Source organism: Martes martes, assembly GCF_963455335.1.
Source record: "Martes martes genome assembly, chromosome: 14".
NCBI classification, from domain to species: domain Eukaryota; kingdom Metazoa; phylum Chordata; class Mammalia; order Carnivora; family Mustelidae; genus Martes; species Martes martes.
In genome coordinates, this window is record NC_137902.1 from 34,194,616 (window position 1) to 34,221,779 (window position 27,164).

Here is a 27,164-nt window from a genome sequence, read left to right on the forward strand (position 1 = left end):
GAAATGATTAAAAAGAAGCAAATAGGCTAGGAAGGATGAAGGGCAGAATTAAACTACAAAAGAAAAATATAAACAAGTTTCATGGAGACAAACTCAACAGGCATTTCTCTTCCTGCAAGTATCTTGGGGGGGTCGTACCGTTAACATTTTCCTGCAGTTGTCTGTGGAGGGTGATGAGATTTTTGAATAAGATTCTGAATGATACCAAACTTCTCTTTCAAATTAGAAAAAATTCTAATGATTAGAAAATACTTTTTTTTTCTTTCTTTCGTCTTCTTTTTTTTTTTTTTTTTTTTTTTAATGAGAAGCCGTCCCATTGGCTTTCATCTGGAAAATCGCTTGAAATTGGCAGTGACCTTCCCTCCCCTTTTCTTTTTTCTTTTCTTTTTTTTTTAAGTAGCTACACGGAAAAATGTTCAGCCCCCTCGAAAACCTCGCGGCAATCGCCGGATGCTCCAAAGTCAAGATCCTCTGCAGACAGGAAATGCCTTTGCCAGCTCCAAGGTCTCCTCCCCGCAGCCTTCTCCATTGTCTGCAAAGATTTGTGTACATCCGAGTGAAGAGCTTTACCACCAACTACAACGAATCAAAGAGCTACCTTAAAAGAAGGGAGTCAGTGAGGGCTTTCTAGTTTTTCTAGCTAACACTTGGCGCCCACTGTATCCCAGGGATGATGTTTGCTCTCAGGTGAACAGCCCACCTCTCTAGGAACTACACTGAGAATTCACATTTCCCAAGGCCCCCAACCAGTGAGGGAGCCATTCTTCCAGCCCAGCTCTTAGCCTTGATGGTATAATTCCTGACACTGGGGTCCCCTCAGCCAGACCTGAAAGGGTAGCTGCAGTTCTGAACCTTGGATCTCAGATATTTTGGTGGGTGATAGGAATCTCCAAAATGCTTGTTGTTCCGATTTAACAACAATACCAAAAAATGATTCAAGGGACAGAATTCCATTAGACAAATACAGAGTCCAGCTGGAATTTCATGAAAACCAAAGTGAAGGAAGGGAAATGTTGGGACAACATCTGATTATTTTTACTACAAGATACCAGATTCCTAACCATTTAGAAGCATCCTGGGTGACTGGTTCTCCACATTCTCCCATGTTGTCAAGAGTCACAAAAGTCTCACCTCCACTCACAGAGTTAAAAGATCATGGATTATTAGATTTTAAAGAAAAATCGAAAGGGTGAGCTTTTGAACCTGAGTTCCACAAGGCCGTGTAACTGGAATGGGAATTTTGGTAAGGGCAGTCTATCCTCATCAAAGTGCACTTCCCCCAAGTCCAAATACATTTTCTTGAATCTCTGCCCTGCCTCCATTAAGTAAAATGAATATTCACAGCAATGAAACCACCAAAGGGGAAAAAAAAAAAGGTTGTCAGAAATGTTGAAAGAGAATAGGTACTTTCACTATCAGAGATGGTTTCCTCTTTTCCCACAAGATGTTTTATCAGCTTTCACCCTGAGAAAACCATAAAAAGTAAGAAAAAGAAACCTTATGCAATAGTTCTCTAAATAAAATACTACACAGCGGGCTAGTCATCCCTAAAAGTGATGTTGTTTAAAGAGTCAAAGTACATCATCCAACAAAATCAATATCCTATTAAGTTAGAAAGGCTTCTGAATATCAAAGACCAACGAACTGAATAACTTAAAGTATAAGTACATGACCCAGGGGATTAATCACACAGTGTCATGGTGAAATTAGGGCAATTCTTCCAATCATTAACGTTTTGCTTACAAAAATGTGCTTTTCTGTTTGTCTTTCTGCTAAATGATAACCGTTTTCAAGTTGAATCTCCTGATAAAAAGAGTTAAAAACAAGACAGGAGTTGTGCTGTAAAGGTCATACATGCTGCTTCAACATGAAATAGCCAAAAGACAAACAAATGAAAAAATGCCTGGATTGTAGGAAGAATTTGTAAATATCCATTGGCAATCTGCAATGGGGCATTCTGAAAACAGTTAATGCCAACCCGTACCCTGAGAACACCGTACTTCTCTGGTGTACATACTCTTGATTCTTAAGACTATGTTTAGATTCAGAATATGCGCAACTGGAAGAAGGGTTAGGAATAACTTTAAGCTAGAAAGCTAGAAAACCTCCTGGATTCAAGAAACTGTCTACTTTAAAACAGTATTTCACCCTTCAACTTTTCTAGTGTCAGTCAATACATAAGCCTGTATTTCTCAGCCTCATCATCATGATACAGTTATTCTCAAGAATGAACATTAACCAGAGGTTATCTCCAGTAGCGAAACACACACGAACTGATTTCAGGATTGCTTTAATTCAATTATTAGGCCCACAAGCCTCCCATTCTCCAAAAGTCTGATAGTCCCATTTTCCAACGAGACTGATTATGACCCTTGAAACCTGGAGGTAAACTGTCAGGCAGAATCTGAGAGTTTGGAGCCTGCAGCTACTAGGTCTACTTTGGGCCCCAACACTGAGAAGACACAGAGAATAAGGGGAACCATAAAGATAAAGAGCTTGAACTGAGCTGGGAATTTGGGGGCTGGAAAGGATCACACAGGTCAACTAGACCATCTCCATTCCACAGATGAGAGAACTGAGGCCAAGAACTGAAACTCCAACCCAAATTATTAAACTTCCAGGCGTATTCACACCTCTCTGGCTCAAGGACCTGGTGCTAGTTTTCTCAGAAATTCAAATTTGCAGGCATTTCCAGAGGCCTTCTTGGAATCTAAGAAGGCAGGCTGTAACAACTCCCTAAAAGCAATAACCTTTTCACTCTGTCTTCACCGGAGTGCCCATGTCTGGGGAACCATAGCCCTGGTCAGCCACGCCAGGGGCAGAGTCATTCCATCGGGGGCCCACAGTCAGGAGGCACCCATCACCACAAACAACTAGAGGCTTCCATGCAGGCCCAGAAAAGAGGAAGAGATTTCTGGATCTCTCCCCCAACAGGCCTGGAATGTCCTTTTCCTGGAATGTCAGGGACCTGATGGCTCCACTAGGCAAGCAGCTGGGCCAGTCAGAAACCTCAGGCCATCCTTCCTCTCAGCCCCACACCCCCCTTACCTGGCACTGCCATTCTCCCCTCTCACAGTAGCCCTTCCTCGGGCCTGCCAGGGTCCCACAGCCGACTCTGGCTCCCACCGGCCTAGACGCCCCGCCCCGCTTCCCTCTGTCTCCATTTCAGTCCTCCCGGCCCCCTGCTCCCTCACTGGGAGGAGTTACTGGGAGAAGCGAAGCAGGTGAGAGGGGAGTGAGGGGGTATGCGGGCCCCACCTGCTTCTACTCGAGGAGCGCCTTAGAACGACTGTTCTCAAAGCACGGTCCTCCACCCAGCAGCTCCGACACCACCTGAGCACGTGCTGAAGTGCAAATTCCCGGTCCCAGCCCAGACCTACCAAGTCAGAAACTCTGGCGACACGGTTGGCCGAGAGTTTCGAAAAGCTCTGCGGGCGCTTGTGAAGCTCGCCGAAACTTGAGACCCGCGGTCTCCACACCAACTACCGCCCCGCTCTCCCCCGGCAGGCTACCCCCCTCACCCCCTCCGCGGACCCCCCTACCCGGGCTTAGCCGCCAAGGGATGACGCAGTGTTGACTCACGCCGGTCAAGGACGGCGGCCCGGGCCAGCCTGGGAGCCGAGGCAAATCGATGGGGTTCGGCCGCCCTGCGCTCCCCGGCACAGCCGGCCTCGGCCCGGGCTCTTCAGCCACCTGGCGCGCCGGGGTCTCAGACCAGCGGCGCTAGGTGTCCGAAGCCGGGAACCTCCCCCTGCCGCGACGCACACACGTCGAACCCCTCCCCCGCCCCCAGCTCCCCTCCCCCTGGAGGGAAAGTTCCAAATCTACTTCCCCGGGCCCACCGGCCCGCTACCCCGCGCCCCCGCACCCAGCCCAGCGCGGCACGGGGACCCGGGAGGCGCTGAAAGGAAAGGTGAGAGGCGTGCGTTTGTTTCACTGGAAGAATGAGAGGCCCCTCGAGGTCAGTCGTCCCATCGACGGGTTTATTTTATACAGAAGTTACTCATTTTAAAAAAACACCATTTTGGTCATTTTTTTTTTTACAGTGAACAATTATATATACACACATTATAAACAGTTTGATATAAAACACAGTATCTACAGTCTACTTACATTTAATTAACCTGCTACTTCTAGTTCATCTGTGATTAATTTTAGTCACCGACGAGTCAGTTTCTCTGCTTGAATTGCCCTGTACTATTCCCTTAACACCTTGGTCATATAAGGTACTAAGTGATGGTGCAAAACAAGCATTTAAGATTCTTATCAACTATATCTCTCTGACAAAAAGAACACACACATCCCCTAGACAGGAGCTCTGAGATCATATTGGATTTAAGGCAGTATAAGAATACAATATAAAAAGTAAAGGAAGTTCCTTTTAAAATATTCCAAGGCTGCCTGAAATGTGGGTCCCTTTACCAAGGCATACCTCTGGATCTGAGGTGCCCTTTTGCTTTTCCATTAAGTGGGATGTAAATACAGATTAAAAAGTCATTCAAGAAGATCTTATTAAAATCTTTAGTTATAAGTTAAAAATTTAACAAACTGTTCAAAATTGCTTTTTATAAATAGAAAAAACAATTTACTTCTTTAAAAAGGGGGAATTTAAACAGTGAAGAGTCCCTTCATCATATAACCTACAATCAGTACATAAACCATTTAAGTCAAAATTAAGGTTTCAGTGTAAGTTTGCTGCTTAGCCAGCCACTAAATATTTCAGATTTCCAGAATACCAGAAAATTATTCCCTTTCTCATAGCTTTTCAGTATGTCTATGGAGATTTTCTGTAGCAAATGTTAGTCCCAAGTCCAGTTTTCTGAATGTGCCAATGTCAGTGATCATCATCCAGCATTAAAATAGCCTTTATCGCCCTCAATGTCCACTTCCTGATCAGAATCCTCTGAAATCTCTGATTCAAGGTCTTCCTGGGAGGCAGGGGAGGGTGAACATTGAGAGCTATCCAAAGCACCTTTATTCTGCTCACTGGGCAAGTCTTGCCTCTGGTCACAGGAATTGTCCAAACTTTCCAGTTCTTCTTTTTTATTGCTTTGAGGGTTCTCCTGAATGAAAGGAATGAAAGTGGAAATTGGTAGGCTTGTGAAATATGAAGACATAAGAGACATAAACCAAAATGTGTTTTCATTCTCTATCACCTTTAAAATCTTTAGTTTATCTATTGCTATCACCTATACTCTTTCTATTCAGAAAATACATACTTGTGATTCTTTCTCATCTTGGAAGAAAAGTGCCTGTCATATCAAAGAAAGATCATTCCCTTGCCAGATAAGAACAACCAGTCACAAATATAACTAACTGTATTGTGTCAAACAAACAGTTAGCTCCAGCCCATCCTCATGGTCTCAAAATTCTTAAAAGTTTAGAGGAAGGAGAGATTAGATCACTACAAGTACACACCATCTTCATTCTTCAAGTATTTTTAAACCTTGCAGGTTAACAGGGTCTTTCAGGCATTTAAAAAATATGAATGCTAAGTAGTGAATTAAGGGAAAGTTTCAAAATTATTAAATTGAATCCTTTTTCATCCATTTTCTGGAGTAAATTTATAAACTTATAAATATGCTTAACGAGTTACAAAATCATGGCAAAGGTAAAAATGCAGAACTGGAAGAATGCTGCCAACAGCAAAGGGAGGAAATTAACTACAATTAACTTAAAATCCAGGGGATATTTCTGGAAAATATATTCCCATATTACAAAGGAACCATTTTTTTTTTTTTTTTAAGACTTTGAGAGAGAAAGAGCACAAGCTCTGGAGAGAGGGAGAAGCAGGCTCTCTGCTGAGCAGGGAGCCCAATGTGGGGCCCCATCCCAGGACCCTGGGATCATGACCTGAGCCAAAGGCAGACACTTCAACAATTGAGCCACCCAGGTGCCCCAGGAACCACTATTTTAAAAATCCCTGGTAAACTGCAGTCAAGACTTTGACCAAGAACTAAACAAGTGAGTGAATTTTTAATTCTGTTTGTCTAAAATAGACATAAACACTAAAAAGAAATATTCCCAAGGGGTTTTTTAAATAGCAAGACTATAGAACAATATATTCACCAGGCTTTAAATCATGTTAGAATAATGAAATTATGGGAAATTTATTTTCTGTCTTAAAGTGCTCTTTGTGACACCATCTTATTTCTCATGAAAAAGTTATGATCACCAAATTTAAAAATGCACACTGCTTTCAATTTCCCCGCTCATATTATGGTTTTCAAAAATATTTTATTCTAATCTCTATATACACTAGCAAATGAACAATTAAAGCAATTGTCAGATAACTTTGGAGAAGACACCCACATTAGAACATCAAAAGCAGATCTTTAGCTTTAAATCAATAGAGGTTTTTCAAAAACTGAATTAGCCTTTACTTTTTATCACATCTTGCGTAACAAGGTCATTGGAAAAAAGACTATTAGTAACTTTAAGCTACTTTCCAGATAGGCTTGTATATTCTCTTGCGGGTCTACTATTCATTTTAAGAGCTGGCATTAGATGGGAAATAATTTTAAACTCTTTGATATTTAATTCTTCTAAAAAAAAAAAAGGCAGTGCAAACAAGACTTAGAGGTGTTTATTTCCTTATATTTACCCTTGAGCTCTGCCTGGTTTTATTATGGCTGTGTAAATAAAAGAAACAATTTTCTCCAAAAGATAACTGCTTAAGTCATTTACTGTCAATTACTTTATCTTTCCTGCGTTAATTAGATAAACAACATATGGGGTTTATAAAACAATTAGCCCGGAGTTTTACCAGCCAGTGTGTGAAAACCCAAGCATAATTGATATAGCAACTGCATTAGGTGCTTTTAGCATTACTGCCACCTGAGCAACTCATCCTGAATTTCAGCAGGACTATTTGCCTTTTTAATCAAGGTGAAGAGGTTAAATAGTCTCTCAAATGACTTTTGCATACAACCCATAACAGGCCCCGCATTGAGATAACATGATAAAAATATTTATTTCCCTAGAAACAGAGCCATGTGGATACCTGTTTCAGTCTTCTCCATTTAGCGCGTCGATTCTGAAACCAGGTTTTAACCTACAGGAGAGAGAGAGAAAAAATACTTGCCACGAACCCACGCGACCTGGGGCGTCACGGAGAAGCTGCTGGGCCACTGTCGAGCCCGCCGGAGCTCCGGGCGTTGGACAGCGCGACGCGACGCGGCACGCCCGAGCGCACGGTTGTCGACAAGTCGGTCTTGCGACACGTCGGTCTTCCGCCCCGCGACCCCCACCCCAGGCCTCTGCCCCGAGCCCCGGAGGCGCGCTCACCTGTCTCTCGCTGAGCTGCAGCATCTTGGCCAGACGCTTCCTCTCGGGCGGAGAGAGGTATTTCTGGGTCTCAAACTTCTTCTCCAACTCGATGGTCTGGTCGTTGGAGAACCTGACCTGGCCGCCTTTCCTTTTATGCAGAGGCCTCTGCAAGAAAGGGCTCCAGAGCAGGGGTTTGCCTGCGGGAAGCGAGAGCAGCGGTTAGGGACAGCCCTGGAGCGGCCAGGCCCTGGAGGTGACAAACGGGAGTAGGGGACGCAGAAGGACACTCAGCCAGACGTGTTCGCATACACCCACCCACAAGGACCCAGTAGGTTCGCACCAAGACACATGCATACCCAAGGACCCGTAGGCACACACACCTGCACAGCACAGGCACGTAAGACCGCCTTGTACACTCACAGATGCACACATAACACCCACCACACCCACAGCTGATTTCAAACGCACAAATCTTTGGAGCCCCAAGATAACAGCCACAATAAACCGAGCCAAAAATACCACGACACTCTTTTTAAGAAGTCACTCTCGAGTTTCTACAGAACTTTTTGCACCTCCAGGCCCTCTCCCTGGGTGAGCCGCACTTTCCAAAGACCCGAGTGCGTGTCTTGGGGAGGACCCGGGCTGTTCCACTCCCCAAGGCGTCCCGGCCAGGCGCCGCCGAAGGGACCCTGCTCGGGAGGCCCTCGGGCCCGGGCGCCGACGTGAGGCCACTCGCGGAGCTTCCAATCCTGGTCCCAGCGCTCTGCGGCCTCCTCTGATTTCACACCCGGCGGCGGGGGCGGCCAGTTAAAGCTACCCCATGGGCTATGGCAACATTTCCGTCAATGTGTTTCCTGTTGGTCTATCTCGAAAAGCCCTTTGCTTCCTCCTGCGCGGTCCCAGCAGTAACCCAAGGAAACGCAGGGCGCGCTCTGTGAAAACGTTCGCCCCAGGCCCGGCCCCGCTGAGGGTCCGGCTCCCGCCCCAGCAGGCCCACAGAGGCACGGGGCCACCACACCGAACCCTCGAAGCTGGAGCCAACTAGACAGTCACTTTAACAAAAAAAACAAACAAACAAAAAGGCTAAAATATAATCCCCTTCAAATCTTAACGATGAGAAAGGAGGTGGAGGGCTGAGCTAAAGGCCGCGTCATTAACATGAAGGCATTAAAATGTTAGTTTGTCTCTAGGGTCCCCACCGAAGCTGCCAACAGCAGAGAGTAAATTTAAAACCCTGGGGGCCCAAAGGAAAAGGAGCCCCGTTTCTTTATCTCCCCCCACCCAGGGGGGCTTCAGATGCCAGAGCCGCCAAGGGCCACCCGGAGTGCGGGTCACCGTTGGCTTATTTCTTAGGCCGAGCGCAGAGGGGGCAAACCTCGGGAATACCATATGCCCTAGGTGTCCTGGCTGCCTTTCCTACTCCAAAGACATGTCTGTCAGTCCGTCGGTCCGTCGGTCTGCAGGCCTGCCCCCAAACACTTTGAAAGCTGGCATTGTTTTTTTTTTTTTTTTTTTTTTTTCCAGATTTTGCTTACGTCAGGCTTCAGACTAGTGCAAAACAGCTTCGGGGAGGGGGGAAAAAAAGGAAGCAACTGGTTATTTTAGCTGCCATAAAGTCACATCCCACACAGAGGAAATGAACAATATCAGAAAAACGGATCCCGGCTATCAGAAGTCGAGTGTTTCCTGAATTTGTCTGTATTGAGGATGTCGATAAAATAATCAGCGGCGTGCACTACTCCGGGGGAAGGGTCTGCTTCATGCAGCCAGGAAAACACTTAACAGCTTCTGAAACCAGATTTACTCCTATCGAGAACTCAAGATTTCCTGTATGAACGGAAAGGGTCAGGCTCTTTCACTGCACAAGCTTGTTGAACCAGGTCCAGCCTCATAACCACCGGGGCCCAGCAGCTATCCCTACCCCGCAGGGCTGGTCCGGGGCGCCTTGGCACTCCCTTCCCGGTCCCTCCAGCTAAGGGGACCCCACCCCGAGCGACCCGCGCGCCCGGGGCTGCCTTCAGCCACCAGCCCCCGCGACCATGCCAGAGGTCTCGCCCGGGCCCGCGCGCCCCGACGCCTGCAAGGTGCAGGAAAACCAATCTGAGTCATGGTGCGGTCAGCCCCGGCCGCGCGCCACTGGGGCCCGCGCCTCCTGTCCCCGCGCGCGCCCGAGAGCCGCTTTTCGATCGCTTTTGCCACAACTTTCTATTGCCTACCCCTCCGCCCCCGCCGCCTCCTGGACGCTGCCACCTGCCGGGTGACGCCTTCCCCGCCGCCGCCGCGGCTCGGCCCCGCCATGACCCCGGCCGCCTTACCCAGAGGGTCGTGGCGGAGCAGGGCGTGCGTGTAGTCGTTCACCGTCCGCGGGAAGGGGTACAGAGGGCCCCCGAAGCCTCCGGGTCCGTAGGCGGCGGCCAGTGCGGCGGCGGAGTGGTGCGAGAAGGCGGGGTGGATCGGCGTGGGCTCGTACACCGGGGTCCGGTAGGAGGACACGAGGCTGGTGAAGGAGGAGTTGGGGGACGGCAGCGTGGGGGCGGGGGTGGGCGCGGCGGGCCCGCGGCCCAGGATGTCCTCGATGTAGAACGGCGTCGGGTGCGCCGGCTGCAGCAGCGGCGTGGGCGCGTACAGCGGCACCCCCACGGCGCCCGCCGCCGCCGCCGACCCGGGGTGTGGGTACTGCATGGCTCCGTTGCGCTCCGGCCCCTCGGAGAGCTGGAGGCCCGCGCCGCGGCGCTACATTTATCCGCGCTCCGCGCTCCCGGCGATAGGCTCTGCCGGCCACGGGGTGGGGCCGCGCTCTCTGGCCCCTTCCTGCCGCCGGTCCCTGCGGCCAATGGCGCGGGGCCCCGGGAGCCGCCTCCCGCCCCCACCCTCGGCCCGCCCCCGCCGGCCGAGCTCCCGCCCCCCGGGACGCGCTCGCCTTAGACTCCAGGGACCCTGCGCCTCGGTGCCCGGCCGCCGCTGCCGTCGCTCCGGGCGCCAGGCACCCTGGCCAGGGAAGCCCTCGAAGGAAGCCTAAGGCCGCGTCCGTCGTGGGGAGACACGAAGAAAGTAGAGCCTGGAACACGGACTCAAGTAGTCCCAGCTCCTGCCGGGAGGCAACTCTGCCGAAACTCCGGGGGCACTCGTCCCGGCCCGGGCCCAGGGTGGCAGTAGCCGGCCCCAGGCGCGGGGCAGCTAGGCTTGAGCCGGACAGGCGGAGAGGCCACCGGCAGAGCTGCCCCTTCGCCGACCTGAAAGTATTCTCCCTGTCGGCGCGCTCCCTGGAGTAACGGTGGCACTGGATGTTGCCTGGGGCATCTCCGGAGCTTGTAGCGGGAAAGTGCCCTGAGTTCCTGGGGCGGCTCCAAAGAGAGAGCTCTAGCCCTTAGCTACGTCCCAGTTGGCGTAAGGACGAAGAGACTTCGGGTGCCCCGGACTCGTGGTCGCTCCAGCCCATTGCATTTGTGGGCCCCCCGCACTCGGCCACTTCCGTGAGGTCGCTGGCAGAAGCCGCTTTGGGAAGGAATCAGGGGAAAGCGTGGGTCTTACAGTGCCAGGTAGAAGTTGTGCAGTCTTCTCCGCCCCAATGGGAGTTGCTCTGTGTCCCCTATTCCTGGGTCCTGGGGGGCGCAGCTGCGCGCAGCACCGCTTTCCCGTTTTGCACGTGTTTTCTATTGAATCCGTGGCTCTACGCCTTTGGCCTCGGCTCCGTGCAGCTCCACTCGCCTGAGGGCCAAGGGGGCATTTTCTTGATTGACGCCCTCCTGCGGTAGTCACACCTCGCGGTGAGCAGTCTCTGCTAAGGTCCTCCATTAATCGTGGAAATACACATTTCCCAGCTTTTCCTATTGAGATGTTTTATTTACATCTTGGAACAATTTCACCGACTAAAGCGGGGTCGCCGACGAAAGAAGAGTGGACTGGAAGCCGGCTGGCCCGCGTTCGAGTTTCACTGCGCACATTTCTGTTGAGCAACTACGATGTGCCAGCAGTGAACAAGACAGATGTAGTTCCGTTCCTCACGGAGGCAGGAAACAAATTTTAATGCTGTGACTTATGTGTGTGCTAGGAAGGAGAAGTACATAATGATCCGAAACCTAATAACCAGGGACGTCACCTAGTTGGGGGAGGGGGCGTGTTAAGGAACGGAAAGTACTCTCCAAGGAAGTGATGTTTGAAAAATGAGAAGTTGTCAAAGAACCTAGAGAGGGACGAATATTCAAGGAATAGCATGTGAGCGTTGTCAGTGCAGCTTTGGTCAAGTCATCCTCCCTGAACTTTCTGAAAATCTGAAACTTAGCCTAAAGTCTTCTAGTCTTTTGGGGTTGGAGTCATAGACATCTTTCTGAGTCTGATGACAGACGAACACAGTGAGTGTAATATGCTATCATTTGAGGTAAAACCTTAGGAAAGAGTCGGGGTATTTACCTGTGCCGTTGTTCTATTAGGTAAACTATGTCTGGAAGACTATACAAAAAACTAGTAACATTGGCTATCCATGAAGAGAGAGGTGGAGTTGAAGGGAGAACTTGCTGTATACTTTATGAATATTTGGAGAATTGAAGCGTGTGGATGGGTGACCTACTCATAGCATAAGTAGGTCCTGGAAGAAGTGGCTGATTTTAGGTCTGGGGCAGGGAAAGTACAAGGTGAGCTCAGGGCATCTTGTGCTAGAAACCACAGAAAGGAGACAGACTGCCCTGATGAGTCTTCCATTGGTCAAATTTGGGGCAATTTAAGTATCAAAAGCACATTTTGGATTATAACACATTGAATGTAACAGTTCATAGTCTCACTCTCCATAGCAATGCTCGGAGAGAGAGGGATGGTGGATGGTAAAGCTGGAGGGATGCCAGCTAACAAATGTAAAAACTTTGATAAAGTTTTTAAAATGTAATAATTCATGTAATAAAATAAAATAATGTGATAATTCAACCATCAAGTGAGTGGCGTCTGAGTGGCTCAGTCGGTTAAGCGTCTGCCTTCCGCTGGGATCATGATCTCAGGGTCCTGGGATCGAGCCCCACCTGGGCTTTCTGCTCAGTGGGGAGTCTGCTTCTTCCTCTCACTCTCCCTCTGTGTTCTCTCTCTCAAATGAATAAATAAAATCTTTAAAAAACAAAACAAAAAAAAAGAGCCATCAAGCGAAACATTGTTGAGGATGAGGATTCTTGAAACCTCTCATAGTATCACACCAATCGATTAGATTCTGGATTTTAAAAACAAAACAAAAAAAAAGCCATAAAAGACAATTGGGAAGCTAAAAGAGAAAAACTGAAAATGAATTGTAAGTTAGATGACATTAGTATTGTGAGTAAAATGTCCTCATTTTTGGGAGGTGTGGACTGAAGTGGGGGTGAAGGTCTTGACATCTGTAACTTTCATATAGTTCAATACATACACACAACATATATATACACAAACCATTATACACACATGTACAGATAAGGAGATAAAGCAAATTAGAAAATTATTCATTGGTGAATTTAGGTGAAGAGTATACTGATATGCATTGTACTAGTTTCAGCTTCTTTGTAGAGTTTAAATTTTCCAGTATAAAAAATTTTTAAAGTATGATTTTAGATATTGAAGAAATGAAAGCAGTCTCATTTTTTCATTTTTTTAAAGGTAAAAATTATTTGAATTATTTGTGAAGTCTGCATACAAGTTCGGGTAGTACATTGTCCCTGGAAGCCATCATGGAGGGCTGTTCACAAATCATTGGTCCCTCTGAGGTCTGGTCTGATGTTGTGCCCATTCCACCAGTTATTAATTCTCATCCGCAGGCCTGATGGAGAAGTCAGCCAGGTGCTGGAATACTGTGAAAGTCAAGTGTGTTCTATGTACCAAGGACAGAGACATGATTTGGGGACAAAGAAAGGACAATTATTATCCAAAGCTCAAAGGAACCTTCAAAAGTTATATTTGGCTCTTCAAAGATTGGGACCTCAGTGAACTAACCAGGTAACTGATTATTGTTTTCTTCACAAAATGTCTTTCTCTCATTTTTGTTTTTCTTCTTTTCTTGCCCCTTCCACCTACCAAGCAATTGAGGGGATCAGTTCATATAATGCCCTTATAGTAAATCACTACTAGCCAACCGTTAAGCTCCATCTTCAAAAATAGTATGGGTTTGTAGCTTATTCTGTGCATGACTTGGCCACCAGGCAAAAAAAAAAAAAAGAAAAAGAAAAAAAAATCTAAATCTACAAACCTTCCAAAAATAAGTATTAAAATGCTAGGAAAATAATCACGAGTATAGGAAAAGGAAGCATCATCCCTTTCTTTGATTGCCACAGACTCTGGGAGTTAGATGGAGATCTTGAAAGGCATTGATAGAACATTCCAGCTCTGCTACATAACGCTCACCAGCAAATTAAAGCACTTAATTCTGTTAAGCTATATAACACCATCTTTTCTAAATCCAGTCGTCAGATCCATGTTCATTTTACTATAGTTAAAAAAAAAATTACAACCACATTTGTGAATGTCACATTTATTGAACTACATAATTTTTAATATCACTTGTGTAGGTTTTATAGTTTGTTTTATTGTTTTAAAAGTCATTTGGGGCTCTAAAAGAACTAGGTTTTTCCGAAGTTGTCCTTATAATTTTTTTTCACACAGTCAGAACTAATAAAACAAAACTGTTGTAGCTATTTAATTCAAAATCTCTTGGAGTTTCAATATTTTTTCTCTGCTGGATACTAAAACCAATAAAGCTACATGAGATTTTAATTATATTCTGAATTAAACAAGACTCTGTCCAAAAATTTGGCACCATTTATTTTAGTCACTGCTACTATAAAAGAGACTAACATTCGTAGGAAGAGAAGGTGAGTCTTACCTCTAATTTATCTAACTTTGGTAATTATTTTGAAATTTCTTCTTTTTTTTTTGTAACAGATGAACAGTATGTTCATTAAATGCATTAGGACAAATAAACTTTACAAATAGACTAATCAAATTATTTTCAATAATTAAATATACATAGAGGTAAAACTTCAAATTAGTTAAAGCTTGAAAGCATCAGGGCGCCTGGGTGGCTCAGTCTGTTAAGAGTCTGCCTTTGGCTCAGATCATGATCCCAGGGGCCTGGGATCAAGCCCAGTATCTTCAGGTTCCCTGCTCAGCTTGGAGGCTGCTTCTCCCTCTCCCTCTGCCTCTACCCCCATCTCCCGCCCTCTCACTCCCCACTTGTGCTCTCTGTCTCACTCTGCTCTCTCTCTATAAGTAAATAAAATCTTTTTTTAAAAGTTCTCATTACAAAAAAAAATTTTTTTTAAAGCATCAGTGGATTTTATTATAGCAATTTGGTTCTATTTTTACTTACAGTAAAAGTTTTATTACCCTCAAATATTGGGATGACTAAATCACTTATTATGTCACATTTCAAATCATTGTATTACATTTATCTTAAAACTTGACAAAATCTAATTCATGGTTTAGGGCTTTACTAACTTGCAAAATACTAATGAGATTAGATAGAAATGTCTCACCTGTGTCGTGGCTGGGATCAGAGCTCTGGAACACGTGGGTAATAATCACCGTGACATCGCTTTCATGATGTCTGCATTTCACATACTCTGAAATACTTACTCTAACATACTTAGCACCGTAATATGGGTGTATTGATCATGGAAGGTTCGGCGAAACTTATGCTATTTATTTGTCCAATTAGAAAAGTAAGGAACTCTAATAAAAAGAGAACCCAATTTTTTTTAATGGCAAAAGATCTGAATAGACATTTCTCCAAAGAAGACGTACAAACAGATGGAACGCCCGGATGATTCGGTTAAGCGTGCGACTTTTGGTTTCTGCTAGGGTCATGATCTCAAGGTCATGGATTGAAACACGCCCCCTGCGTTGGGCTCCACACTCAGTGCAGAGCCTGCTCGAGAATCTCTCCCTCTCCTTCTCCCTTCCCCCCATGTTCTCCTTCTCTCTCAAATAAATAAATAAATAAATAAAATCTCCAAAAAACAAATGGCCAATAAGCACATGAAAAGATGTACTATGTCAGTACATATGAGGGAAATGCAAATCAAAACCACAATAAGGTACTACTTTCTACCCACTAGCAGAACAATAATAATTTTTTTTTTTAATCAGGAAATAACAAATGTTGGTAAGGTTGTGGAGATTTGGAATCTCCATCCATTGCTGGTGGCAACATAAAATGAAGCAGCTGCTCCAGAAAACAAACTGACAGTTCCTGAAGAGTTTAAACATAGAGTCACCACATGACCCAGTCATTCCACTTCTAGGTACATACCCCAAAAATGAAAATATATGTCCATACAAAAACTTGTACACAAATGTTCATAGTAGAATTATAATTCCCCAAAAGTGGAAACAACCCAAATGTCCATCAACCAATAAATGGATAAATCAAATGTGGGGCATCCTAGCAATGGAATATTTATCTTATGACTAGGATTTTGTACCTCTTAACCGTCTTCCTTCAATTCCCCACCCTTGACCCCCTACCTCTGGTAGCCACATTTTTATCTCTTTCTCGTAGAGGTGTTTTGTTTTGTTTTGCTTGGATTCCACATGTAAGTGAGATTACATAGTATTTGCCTTTTCTTGTCTGACTTATTTCTCTTGGCATAATGCCTTCAGGGTCCATTCATGTTGTCACGAAACTAGGATTTCCTTAATTGTTGTGGCTGCATAATATTCCCTATATTTATCCATTCATCCACTGACGGACACTTAAGTTGTTTCCATGTCTTGGCTCTTGTAAATAATGCTGCTATGAACATCATGACGGTGCAGATATCCTTTTGAGGTAGGGTTTTATTCTCTTTGGATATAGTCCCAGAAGAGGAATTGCTAGATCATATAGTGGTTTTATTTTAAATTTTGTGAGGATCCTTCATACTGTTTTCCACAGTGGCCTTACCAATTTATAATCCCACCAACAATACACAAGCATTCTCTTTTCTCCATATCTACACCAGCTTTTTATTTTTTTATTTTTTAAGATTTTATTTATTTGAGAGAGAATGAATGAGAGAGAGCATGAGAGAGGAGAAGGTCAGAGGGAGAAGCCGACTCCCCAAGGAGCTGGGAGCCCGATGCGGGACTCGATCCTGGAAGTCCGGAATCATGACCTGAGCCGAAGGCAGTAGCTCAACCAACTGAGCCACCCAGGCACCCTCTACACCAGGTTTTATTGTCTCTTCTCTTCTTTAAGATGGCCATTTTAACAGGCGGGAGGTAATAGCTCATTGTGGTTTGAATTTGTATTCTGCTAATGACTAATGATGTTGAGCATCTTTTCATGTACCTGTTAGCCTTTCATAAATCTTTTTTTTGGAAACGTCTGTTCAGGTTCTTTGCTCACTTTTAAAGTGGATACTTTGTTTTTTATTATTGAATCGTATGAATTTGTTATATGTTTTGGATATTAACCCTAATCAGATATATAATTTGCAAATATTTTTTCCCATTCTACAGGTTGTTTATTTACTTTGTTGATGATTTATTTTGCTGTGCAGAAGCTTTTTGGTTTGATATTGTCCCACTTGTTTATTTTTTATTTTGTTTCTGCTATGTGTATACTTTGCTATGTGAAGGAAGCCAGACACAAATATCCCTTATGAACACAGATGCAAGAATCCTCAATAAAGGGCACCTCTGTGGCTCAGTTGGTTAAGCGTCTGACTCTTGATTTTGGCTCAGGTCATAATCTCAGGGTTATGAGATCAAGCCCAGCATTAGGCTCACGACTGGGCATGGAGTCTGCTTAAGATTCGTTCCCTCTCCCTCTACCCCTCCTACACCCCCCACCTCTATCTCTTAAAAAAAAATCTTCAATAAAATACTAGCAAACCAAATAAAATAATATATTTTAGAAGTCATTCACCACAATCAAGTGGGATTTATTCCTGTGTTGCAAGTCTGGTTCAATGTTTGCAAATCAATCAACATGCTACATCACGTGAATAAGAGAAAGGATAAGAATTATGTATCATTTTAAGAGATGCAAAAAAAAGCATTTTACAAAGTACAACATCCATTCATGATTAAAAAAAAAAAAACCCTCAACAAAGTAGGTTTAGAAGGAGCATACTTCAACATAATAAAAGCCATATATAAAAAACCCACTGCTAACATCATCCTCAATGGGGAAATCTGAGAGTTTTCCCTTAAGATCAGAAACAAGACAAGGATGTCCACTCTCATCACTTTTATTCAAATTGTACTGGAAGTCCTAGCCACAGAAGACAACAAAAAGAAATAAAAGGACTCCAGGTCAGTAAGGAAGAAGTAAAACTTTCACTAATTGCAGGTGACATGATACTATATATAGAAAACCCAAAGAACTCCACCAAGAAACTGCTAGAATTGATAAACAAATTCAGTGAAGTTACAGGATACAAAAATCAGTGTACAAAAATCTGTTGCATTTCTATACACCAATAATGAAACAGCAGAAAGAGAAATTAAGAAAACAGTCTGGGGGTCAGGGAGATGTTGGCTGGTTCAGTTGATGGAGCATGCAACTCTTGATTTCGGACTTGTGGGTTTGAGCCCCATGTTGGGTGTGGAGATTGCTTATAAATAAATCTTAAAAGGTTCCTAAGTGGCTCAGGTGCTTAGGTGTCCAACTCTTGATTTGGGCTCAAGTTGTGATCTCAGAATCATGGGATTGAGCCCCAAGTCAGGCTCCACACTCTGCTCAGAGTCTGCTTGTCCCTCTCCCTCCCCCTCTGTCTGTCCCCCAACTTCTGCATGTTCTCTCTCTCTCTAAAATAAATAAACCTTTTTTTAAAAATAAAAAAAATCTTTAAAAAGAAAATAATCCCATTTATAATTGCACACAAAATAATAAGATACCTAGGAATAAACCTAACCAAAAAGGTGAAAGACCTATATTCTGAAAACTATAAAACACTGAGTAAGGAAATTGAAGATGACACAAAGAAATGGAAAGACATTCCATGCTCATGGACTAGAAGACCAAATATTGTTAAAATATCTACTACTCAAAGCAATCTATAGATTTAATGCAATCCCTATCAAATACCACCAGCATTTTTCACAGAACTAGAACAAACAATGCTAAAATTTGTACGGAACCACAAAAGACCCCAATAGCCTAAGCAATCTTGAAAAAGAAGAACAAAACTGGAGATAATCACAATCCCAGATTTCTAGATATACTACCAAGCTATAGTAATGGAAACAGTATGGTTCTGACACAAAAACAGACACATAGATCAATAGAACAGAATAGAAAACCCAGGGGCGCCTGGGTGGCTCAGAGGGCTAAGCCTCTGCCTTTGGTCCAGGTCATGATCTCAGGGTCCTGAGATCAAGCCCCACATCTGGCATCCAGCTCTCTGCTCCGCGGGGAGCCTGCTTCTCCCTCTCTTTCCTGCTTCTCTGCCTACTTGTGATCTCTGTCAAACAAATAAATAAAATCTTAAAAAAAAAATGGAAAACCCAGAAATAAATGCACAACTATATGGTCAATTAATCTTCGACAAAGCAGGAAAGAATATCTAACGGTTAAAAAAAAGTTTTCTCTCCCTCTTCTTTTTTTCTTTTTATTTACTTGATACAGAGAGAGAGCACAAGTAGGGGGAACACCAGGTAGGGGAGAGGGAGAAGCTGGCTCAGTGGAGCCAGACATAGGGCTTGAACCCTGGACCATGACCTGAGCCGAAAACAGACGCCTAATGACTGAGCCACCCAGGTGCCCCTATTTCCTTTTTTTAAATTTTATCAACTTTTTAATTTTAATTCCAGTATAGTTAACACACAGTGTTATATGAGTTTTAGGCATATAATATAATGATTCCGCAATTCCTTTTTTTTTTTTTAAGATTTTATTTATTTATTTGAAAGAGAGAATGAGCAGTGGGGAGGGGCAAGTGAGAGGAAGAGAGAGAAGCAGACTCCTCGCTGAGGAGGGAGCTGTATGCCAGACTAGATCCCAGGACTACAAGATCATGACCTGAGCTGAAGGTAGACTCTCAACCTACTGAGCCACTCAGGCGCCCCTAAAATAACATTTTTAACAGAATGTATCTATGAAGTGGTCTTTGCCAGTTTCTCTTCTTTTTCTTCCTCTTTAGGGGAAAATGTCCCAAGTGAGATCTGCTACCATTGCTCCTGCTCAACCAAAGCCATTTACTTCATCAGATACTATGCCGAGCCCAGGTAAAGCAACAAGATTTTCAGCTTCCTTCAAAACAAAAGCTTTCGAATAAAGAGGTTGGAGTAAACCTAAAAAGATATCAGATTAAATTTTTATTTTCCTAGGTCTCTTCAAGTACACATTGGGGAAGTATCTTGAAGGCATAAAGGGTGACCAGATAGACTGGGAAAGACTCTTGACTGGCAAAGGGCAGAAGAAATGGTAAGTAAACATATATTAATTTTGTTTAAGACGAGTAGAATAGTAACAAAATAGGCACACATTTGAAAAGGAAATCACTCTTGAACTCACTTCCACTATTTGTCCAACAAGTTAGACAATGTTAATGCGAGATTACACTGAGTCTGCTCCCACCTGGGAGATAGCTCTACAAGAAAAAAGGAGATAAACCACATAACTTCTCTTGAACACATCCAAGAGCTAAGGTTTCAGATCAGCCAAGTACTCTCAGGAGAGACAGGCCTTCCCAAGGAGAGACAGGGAAGAGCTGTAGCTGACCTGTGGCAGAGCCTGGCAGGAGGAGAAACCATATACCATGTAAACCTGTAAGAAGAATTCAGGTGAATTTTTAACGAACTGCCAAAGGCTGACTGTGAGGTAACAAGAAGTGTAGAATCCCTGGGAAGGGCAGACACAATGGGAATTTACACCCACTAGCAGGCTCTTCTCAGAATTCACCAGGTGCTCCAGAGAGACCAGAGGCAGAGATGCAGGCTTGGAAAGGGAGCAGCCATCACTACAAGAAAGGCATGGAGCTCTGCCCAGACCCTACTTTCTTAGAGTCAAAAGCCCTAAGGAGGGCAGCACCCTTCTGTGTGAAGACCACAGAAGACCACAAGACCACAGTGATTGAGATAAAGGTAAAAACAAACAAACAAAACTTCTACTCCTAGGAGAAAGGCAGGACAGTCTTCCCTGCAAAGAACGTGCCAAAGATATGGGCTATTTGGCTGCCCTCAGGATCACTGGGAAGACCCAACTCCTCCAAAACTTGGGGCATAGGGCCCACTTAGGAGTAGGGCTGGACCTGCACAGCAGAAAACCTTCCTCAACTTCCACACACCAGGAATAGCATCCTTCCATGGTAGGAAGATCCTTCGAGGGCTCAGGAACACAGGGAAGGCTGAACACACAGGACGGAGCAGAAATGCTGAGAAAAGCCCTCCAGCAACCTAGCGCCTTGCCCCCCCATCATATTACAACTGAAAACCAGAGTCATAAAGAAAATTTTGAAGGCAGCCAGAGAAAGAAGACATTAAATGCAGAAGAGCAAAGATGGGAATTACATACCAGCCTTCTTGCTAGAAACTGCAAACTAGAAGACAGCGAGTGACATCTTTCAAGTGCTTTAAGAAAATAATGGTCTAATGATAGAGACCAAACCGAGGGTGCAGCTTTACTACCTTTACTACCTCCCAGACAATCAAAGGATCTTGGAACCCCTTAACACAGGGCGTCCGGGTGGCTCAGTCCGTTAAGCATCTGACTTCAGCTCAGGTCAGGAGCTTGGGGTCCTGGGATCGAGTCCCCAGCCTGGCTTTGTGCTCATCTGGGAGTCCGCTTCTCCCTCTGCCCCTCGCCCTGCTCATGCTCTCTTTCTCATATAAATAAATAAAGTCTTTAAAAAAATAAAAAAGAGGGGCACCTGGGTGGCTCAGTGGGTTAAAGCCTCTGCTTTCGGCTCAGGTCATGATCCCAGGGTCCTGGGATCGAGCCCCACATCAGGCTCTCTGCTCAGCGGGGAGCCTGCTTCCTCCTCTCTCTCTGCCTGCCTCTCTGCCTACTTGTGATCTCTGTCAAATAAATAAATAAATAAAATATTAAAAAAAAAAAAAAGAATCCCTAATGCCTCTTACCTTTCTTCCATCTCATACACTATTCTTGAGAATTTTATTTTTAGGTCCTACAAAACACTGTTATTGTTTCACAGTGATTATTTACCCTTTCTGATTTATATATATATATTTTTTAAGATTTTATTTATTTATTTGACAGAGATCACAAGTAGGCAGAGAGGCAGGCAGAGAGAGAGAGAGAGAAACGAAGGGAAGCAGGCTCCCTGCTGAGCAGAGAGCCCGATGCGGAACTTGATCCCAGTACCCTGGGATCATGACCTGAACCGAAGGCAGAGGCTTAACCCACTGAGCCACCCAGGCGCCCCTCTGATTTATATTTTCCATTGCTCTTTATTCTTTCCTACATCTCTGAGATGCCATTTGGTATAATTTTCTTTTTGCTTAAAATTTCTATTTTCTTTAATATTTTCTTTAGTGTCAGTTTGGTGGTGACAAAATCAGTCTTCTTTTTTTTTTTTTAAGACTTTATTTATTTATTTGACAGACGGAGATCACAAGTAGGCAGAGAGGCAGGCAGAGAGGCAAGCAGAGAGGCAGGCAGAGAGATGGGGAAGCAGGCTCCCACCAAGCAGAGAGCCCAATGGGGGCTTGATCCGAGGACCCTGGGATCATGACCTGAGCTGAAGGCAGAAGCTTAACCCACTGAGCCACCTAGGTGCCCCCTTTTTTCAACTTTCTTAAGATGGAAGATCACTAACCCAGGTATGTGCAATGCAAACCATGGCTGTGGCTTGTTTTCAACGAATGCCCTCAGGAGAAAGGCTATTCACACTGAGCAAGGTCAGAGTCAGGTCAAATAAAGACAGGCCCTTGAATGCAGGATTTCCAGAGACCTGCCAGATGGGTCAAATAATGACACTTACTGAGAATGGTGTTTTCAGGGGGCTCCAAACCTAATCCACCCCAGGCAGTGCCTGCTATTGGTTACTGGTTTTTGCTGTGATTGGGGGACTGTTGGTTTTCAAGGCTAATGAGGAGCTGGGGAGAGTGATGAGAACAGGTCAAGTTAAAATGTTACAAAACTCATCATTTTAACCAAAATACAACCTTTAAAAAATATAAATAAATGCTCCTTGGATTACTGCAAGTCTTTGGCTAATTACCAGGATTCTGAAAAATTTCATCTTGACCAATTTTCTCCGTGTCTCCCTCCCTCCTTGTCTTCTTGCTGACTTTACCTTCTTCATTACTTTGAAGCTGTCATTCCACTGTTTGTTTCCTTTCTTTCTGTTGCGAGGTCAGTGGTAGGCCCAATTATTTTTCCTATGAAAATCGTATCTTTTTTTTTCTCTAGTTACTTATAATATCTTTTTCTTTATTGTTGGCTTTTAGCACTTTAACTATGGTGTACCTTGGTGTGACCTGATGTTCATCCTGCTTGAGATTTACGGAGGTTCAGTCATTCTCTCTCCTTTCTTTGGAGGCTCTAATTATGTGTCTGTTAGACCTTTTCACCATACCATTTTTTTGTTTCTTGTCTGTTTGTCTTGTTATGCTGCAGGTAACTATTTTCTTTTAACCTGTCATCCCTTTGTTAAAACTCCCTTTAACTCTAACTGTTCAGCAAACTAAGCCTATTCTGTTTTTGTTGTATTTTTCAGTTCTAGAATTTCCATCTGATTTTTTTTTTATAATTTCCAGTTATCATCCAAAATATTTCATGTCTTTAAATTCTTTAAATGGCTGATTTTGAAAGATCTTGTTTTGCAGCTCCATTCACTGAAATTTTTGTGATTTGTTTCCATTATCTTTCTTCTTTTGGTCCAGGTCTATCTCTTTGTATACGAAGTTATTTTTCAAAGGAGTATTACATAGCTGTACTTTATGAGCACACGAGGTACACATTTTTATTTTTACTTTTTTATTTTTTTGAGAGAGACACAGAGCATGTGACTGGGAGTGGGGTAGGGGCCGAGGGAGAGGGAGAGAGAAAATCTTAAGCAGGTTCTGTGTTTGGCACAGAGCCCAACACGGGGCTCAGTCTCATGACCCTGAGATCATGACTGAGCTGAAATCAAGTTGGATGTTTAACTGACTGAACCACCTAGGCATGCCTACACATTTTTATTTTTTGATATATTTTAAAAATATTTTTATTTATTCATCTAGCAGAGAGAGAGAGAAAGAGAGAGAAAAGCAGGGGGAACAGCAGAGGGGAACCATTGTGGAGCTCAATCCCAGGACTCTGGAATCATGACTCGAGCCAAAGGCAGATGCTTAACCTGCTGAGCCACCCATGTGCCCCCTTCATATTTTTAAATTGTAGCATTTGTTTAAGAACTTTTTTTCGGGGTGCCTGGGTGTCTCAGTGGGTTAAATTCTCTGCCTTCAGCTCAGGTCATGATCTCAGGGTCCTGGAATCGAGCCCCGCATCGGCTCTCTGCTTGGCGGGGAGCCTGCTTCCCCCTCTCTCTCTGCCTGCCTCTCTGCCTACTTGTGATCTCTCTGTGTCAAATAAATAAATAAAATCTTTAAAAAAATTAAAAAAAAAAGAACTTTTTTTCTATCTGCTAATTAAGTCTACCAACAATTAATGCCACTATGATTCAGTTACATCTTCTTTAGTCAATAGAAATATTTTGAATGGATATTTAGGTCAAAATCACATAACAAAAAATGAATCATTTTAAGACTTACTGTGGTCAGGGCGCCTGGGTGGCTCAGTGGGTTAAAGCCTCTCCTTCAGCTCAGGTCATGATCCCAGAGTCCTGGGATTGAGCCCCACATCCGGCTCTCTGCTCAGCAGGGAGCCTGCTTCCTTCTCTCTCTTTCTGCCTGCCTCCCTGCCTACTTGTGATCTCTATCTGTCAAATAAATAAATAAAATCTTAAAAAAAAAAAGTCTTACTGTGGTCATTTCTCAACGAATAATTATATTGTATACCTGAAACTGTTACATGCCAGTACCTCAATTAAAAAAGTTTTAGGTAATTACTTCATTTATTTTTTTAAAGACTTTATTTAACAGAGAGAGACACAGCGAGAGAAGGATCATGACCTAAGCTGAAGGCAGACGCTTAACAACTGAGCCACCCAGGTGCCCCTAGGGAATTAAAGTACATAATTAATTAGCATTTACTATATTCACAATATTATTTTTTGCCTTGCAAATTCTCTTTTTATTTTAAGACTTTATTTATTTGAGAGAGAGAGAGCAGGAACAGGAGGAAGAGGGAGAGGGAGAAGCAGACTCCCCACAGAGTCGGGAGCCTGATGTGGGGCTCGATCTCAGGATGCTGGGATCATGGAAGGCAAACACTTCACTGACTGAGTCCTATATTCACAATATTATATGATTATCACATCTATCTAGTTCCAATATATTTCCAACATCCTAAAAGAAAACTCAGTACTTAATAAGTAGTCACTCCTCTTTCCCTTCTCAACCAATGGTGGCAATCACAAATCTGTTTCTATGAACTTAGCTCTTTTGGATACTTTGTATAAAAGGAATCATACAATATACAACATATGAACTTCTGCATCTGACTTCTTTCACTTAGAGCTATATTTTGGGGGCACCATTTGGCTATTGTGATAGTGCTTCTGTGGACATTTGCATCCACATTTTTTGAGTGGATTTTTTTTTAGAGGGTTTTTTTTTTTTTTTTTTTTAGATTTTATTTGAGAGAGTGAGTGTGACATATCACCAATACATGTTCTTTTCTGTTTTTACTCTAGCTCTCCTTGTGGATATGAACTGGTACCTCAGTGTGGTTTTGCTTTGCATTTCCTTGAAGACTACACTCTTGTGCTTTCATGATTCTGTCTTCAGCTTTTGACAGTTTGAATATATAATGTCTTGTTGTGGGTCTCTTTGAGTTTCTCCTGTTTGGATTTATTGAGTTTTTGGATGTAAAGATTCAACTGTTGTAATGAATTTGGTAAGTTTTCAGCTTTTTTTTTTTTTTTTAAGATTTTATTTATTTGTCAGAGACAGAGAGAGCACAGGTAGGCAGAGTGGCAGGCAGACGCTGAGGGAGAAGCAGACTCCCTGCGGGACAAGGAGCCCGATGAGGGACTTGATCCCAGGACACTGGGATCATGACCCGAGCCGAGCAAAGGCAGCTGCTTAATTGACTGAGCCACCCAGGAGTCCCTCAGCTATTATTTCTTCAAGTATGCTTTCTGCCCATTTCTCTCTTCTGGTACTCCCATTTTGAGAATGTTGGTATGATTCATTGTGCTCCACAGGTCTCTTAAGCTCTGTTCATTTTCCTTCATTCTTTTTTCTTTCTGCACTTTGGATTAGACAATTCAGTAACAGCTTCAAGTTCACTGATTCTTTCTACTGCCCGTTCACATCTGCTATTGGAAGCCTCGTGTTGTGTGTGTTGTCAATTCAGTTTGATATTTTTCAGTTCAAAATGGCTGAAAAATATCAAACTGATATGGCTCTTTTTTAGTTTACCAAGTCTCTATTTGTTGAGACATTGTCCTCCTGAATTCCTTTAGCTCTATGAGGATATTTGAGACAGTTCATTTAAAGTCCAATGTTTACTTCAAAAGGGGTGGTTTGTGTTAATTTTTTTTAAGTGGGCCATACTTTGTTTCTTTGCATACTTCTTAGTTTTTTGTTAGAAATTTTTAGTATTGGGCCACCTGGGTGGCTCAGCGTTCAACTCTTGGTTTCAGCTCAGGTCATGATCTCGGGGTTGTGGGGATCAAGCCCAGCATCAGCCTTGCTGTGGCTCCAACGGCTTGCTACTTTTCTAAACAGTTTTCGACTCTCAATTCTTTGACTTAGGTAGTCTCTGCAGTCTCTTTTTGCTTGCATTCAGCTAGTATTACTGCTGACAGATTTCCTGGAATGCCAATAACCAAATAATAAAATAAAAATTAAAAAATAGAAAAGAAAAAAATCCCGTCTTTGCAGACTGTTGGAGCACAACTTCAGGGCTTAGCTAGGCCATTTAAAATCTGCCTTAGCTTTCACTTTCTGCTTGTGCTGAACCTATGGATCAGTCAGCTGTAGTGAAAGCTTAAGGTCTTCTTTAAGTGTATAAACTGGCCTGGACACGAGTGGCTTTCTCAATTCCCCAATATACATTGTCTTTGAATGGCCTAATTTCCTTAAGAAATTCTCTCCTGTCTTTTCCCTCTCAGGTTTTAGGCACTCCTTTATCTTACCTCAACTATCATCTTTTGCTGCAGGTAGCAGCCTGTTGTTCATTTGCCTTATCATAGTTTTGAGAAATGCTTGCCACTTTTCCACCTTGAGTTGTGAATTAGATGAAAACAAAGGCAAGTGCCTTGCTTCAGGCCTTCAGATTGCCCAGACAGAGTAATTTTTTGAGATGAAAAGATCCTCTGTGCCCTCAGGACGAGTGAACAGGGTCGCCCTGCTCTGAGAATGTGGGTTGCTGTCTTCAAGACCACCGCGGAGGTGAGAAGGGGAATGGAGCAAGGGCAAGTGAAACACCAAAAAGATTTCCTAGTTTTTAGCTTGCCTTCTCTTGACCGAGCACTAGGTTGCTATAAACCTAGCTCTGACAAAGTTGTTTCTGAATGTTTCGCCTCAGGAAGAATGAGTCCTTGAAGCAACCTACCTACTCTGTTTTTGCTGATGGTTATTTTTTGAGTGCTTGATATTGTATACAAAAAATTGTAGAACTAATTTAAGGTGTGGGATGTTAAAATTCTCCAGTGATTTGGGGTGCCTGGCTGGCTCAGTCAGTGGATCTTGCGACTTTTCATCTCGGGGTTGTGAGTTTTGAGACCCACACTGGGTATGGAACTTCCTTAAAATAAAAAAATTCTCCAGTGATTTATTTTTGCTTGTCAGTTGCATTAACATTCCTAGATAACTTTAAGACGTCAGGAAACAGATGACTTAAAGCTGGACATCAGGCCCTGTGAGGACCAATCTCTTTCTCACTAATC

The 27,164-nt window shown here is 43.7% G+C and overlaps 1 protein-coding gene across 1 annotated transcript; it reads right to left on the reverse strand.

Annotated features, from left to right (window-relative positions):
• Positions 1-3,962: 3,962 nt before the first annotated feature.
• Positions 3,963-10,021, reverse strand: HHEX (hematopoietically expressed homeobox). Its single transcript, XM_080822744.1, has 4 exons — positions 9,585-10,021; positions 7,288-7,466; positions 7,004-7,054; positions 3,963-5,063 (listed from the first exon to the last, which is right to left on the reverse strand). Exons 1-4 carry the CDS (start codon positions 9,949-9,951, stop codon positions 4,845-4,847), a joined length of 816 nt encoding a protein of 271 aa, XP_080678870.1. The 5' UTR covers positions 9,952-10,021; the 3' UTR covers positions 3,963-4,844.
• Positions 10,022-27,164: the final 17,143 nt, after the last annotated feature.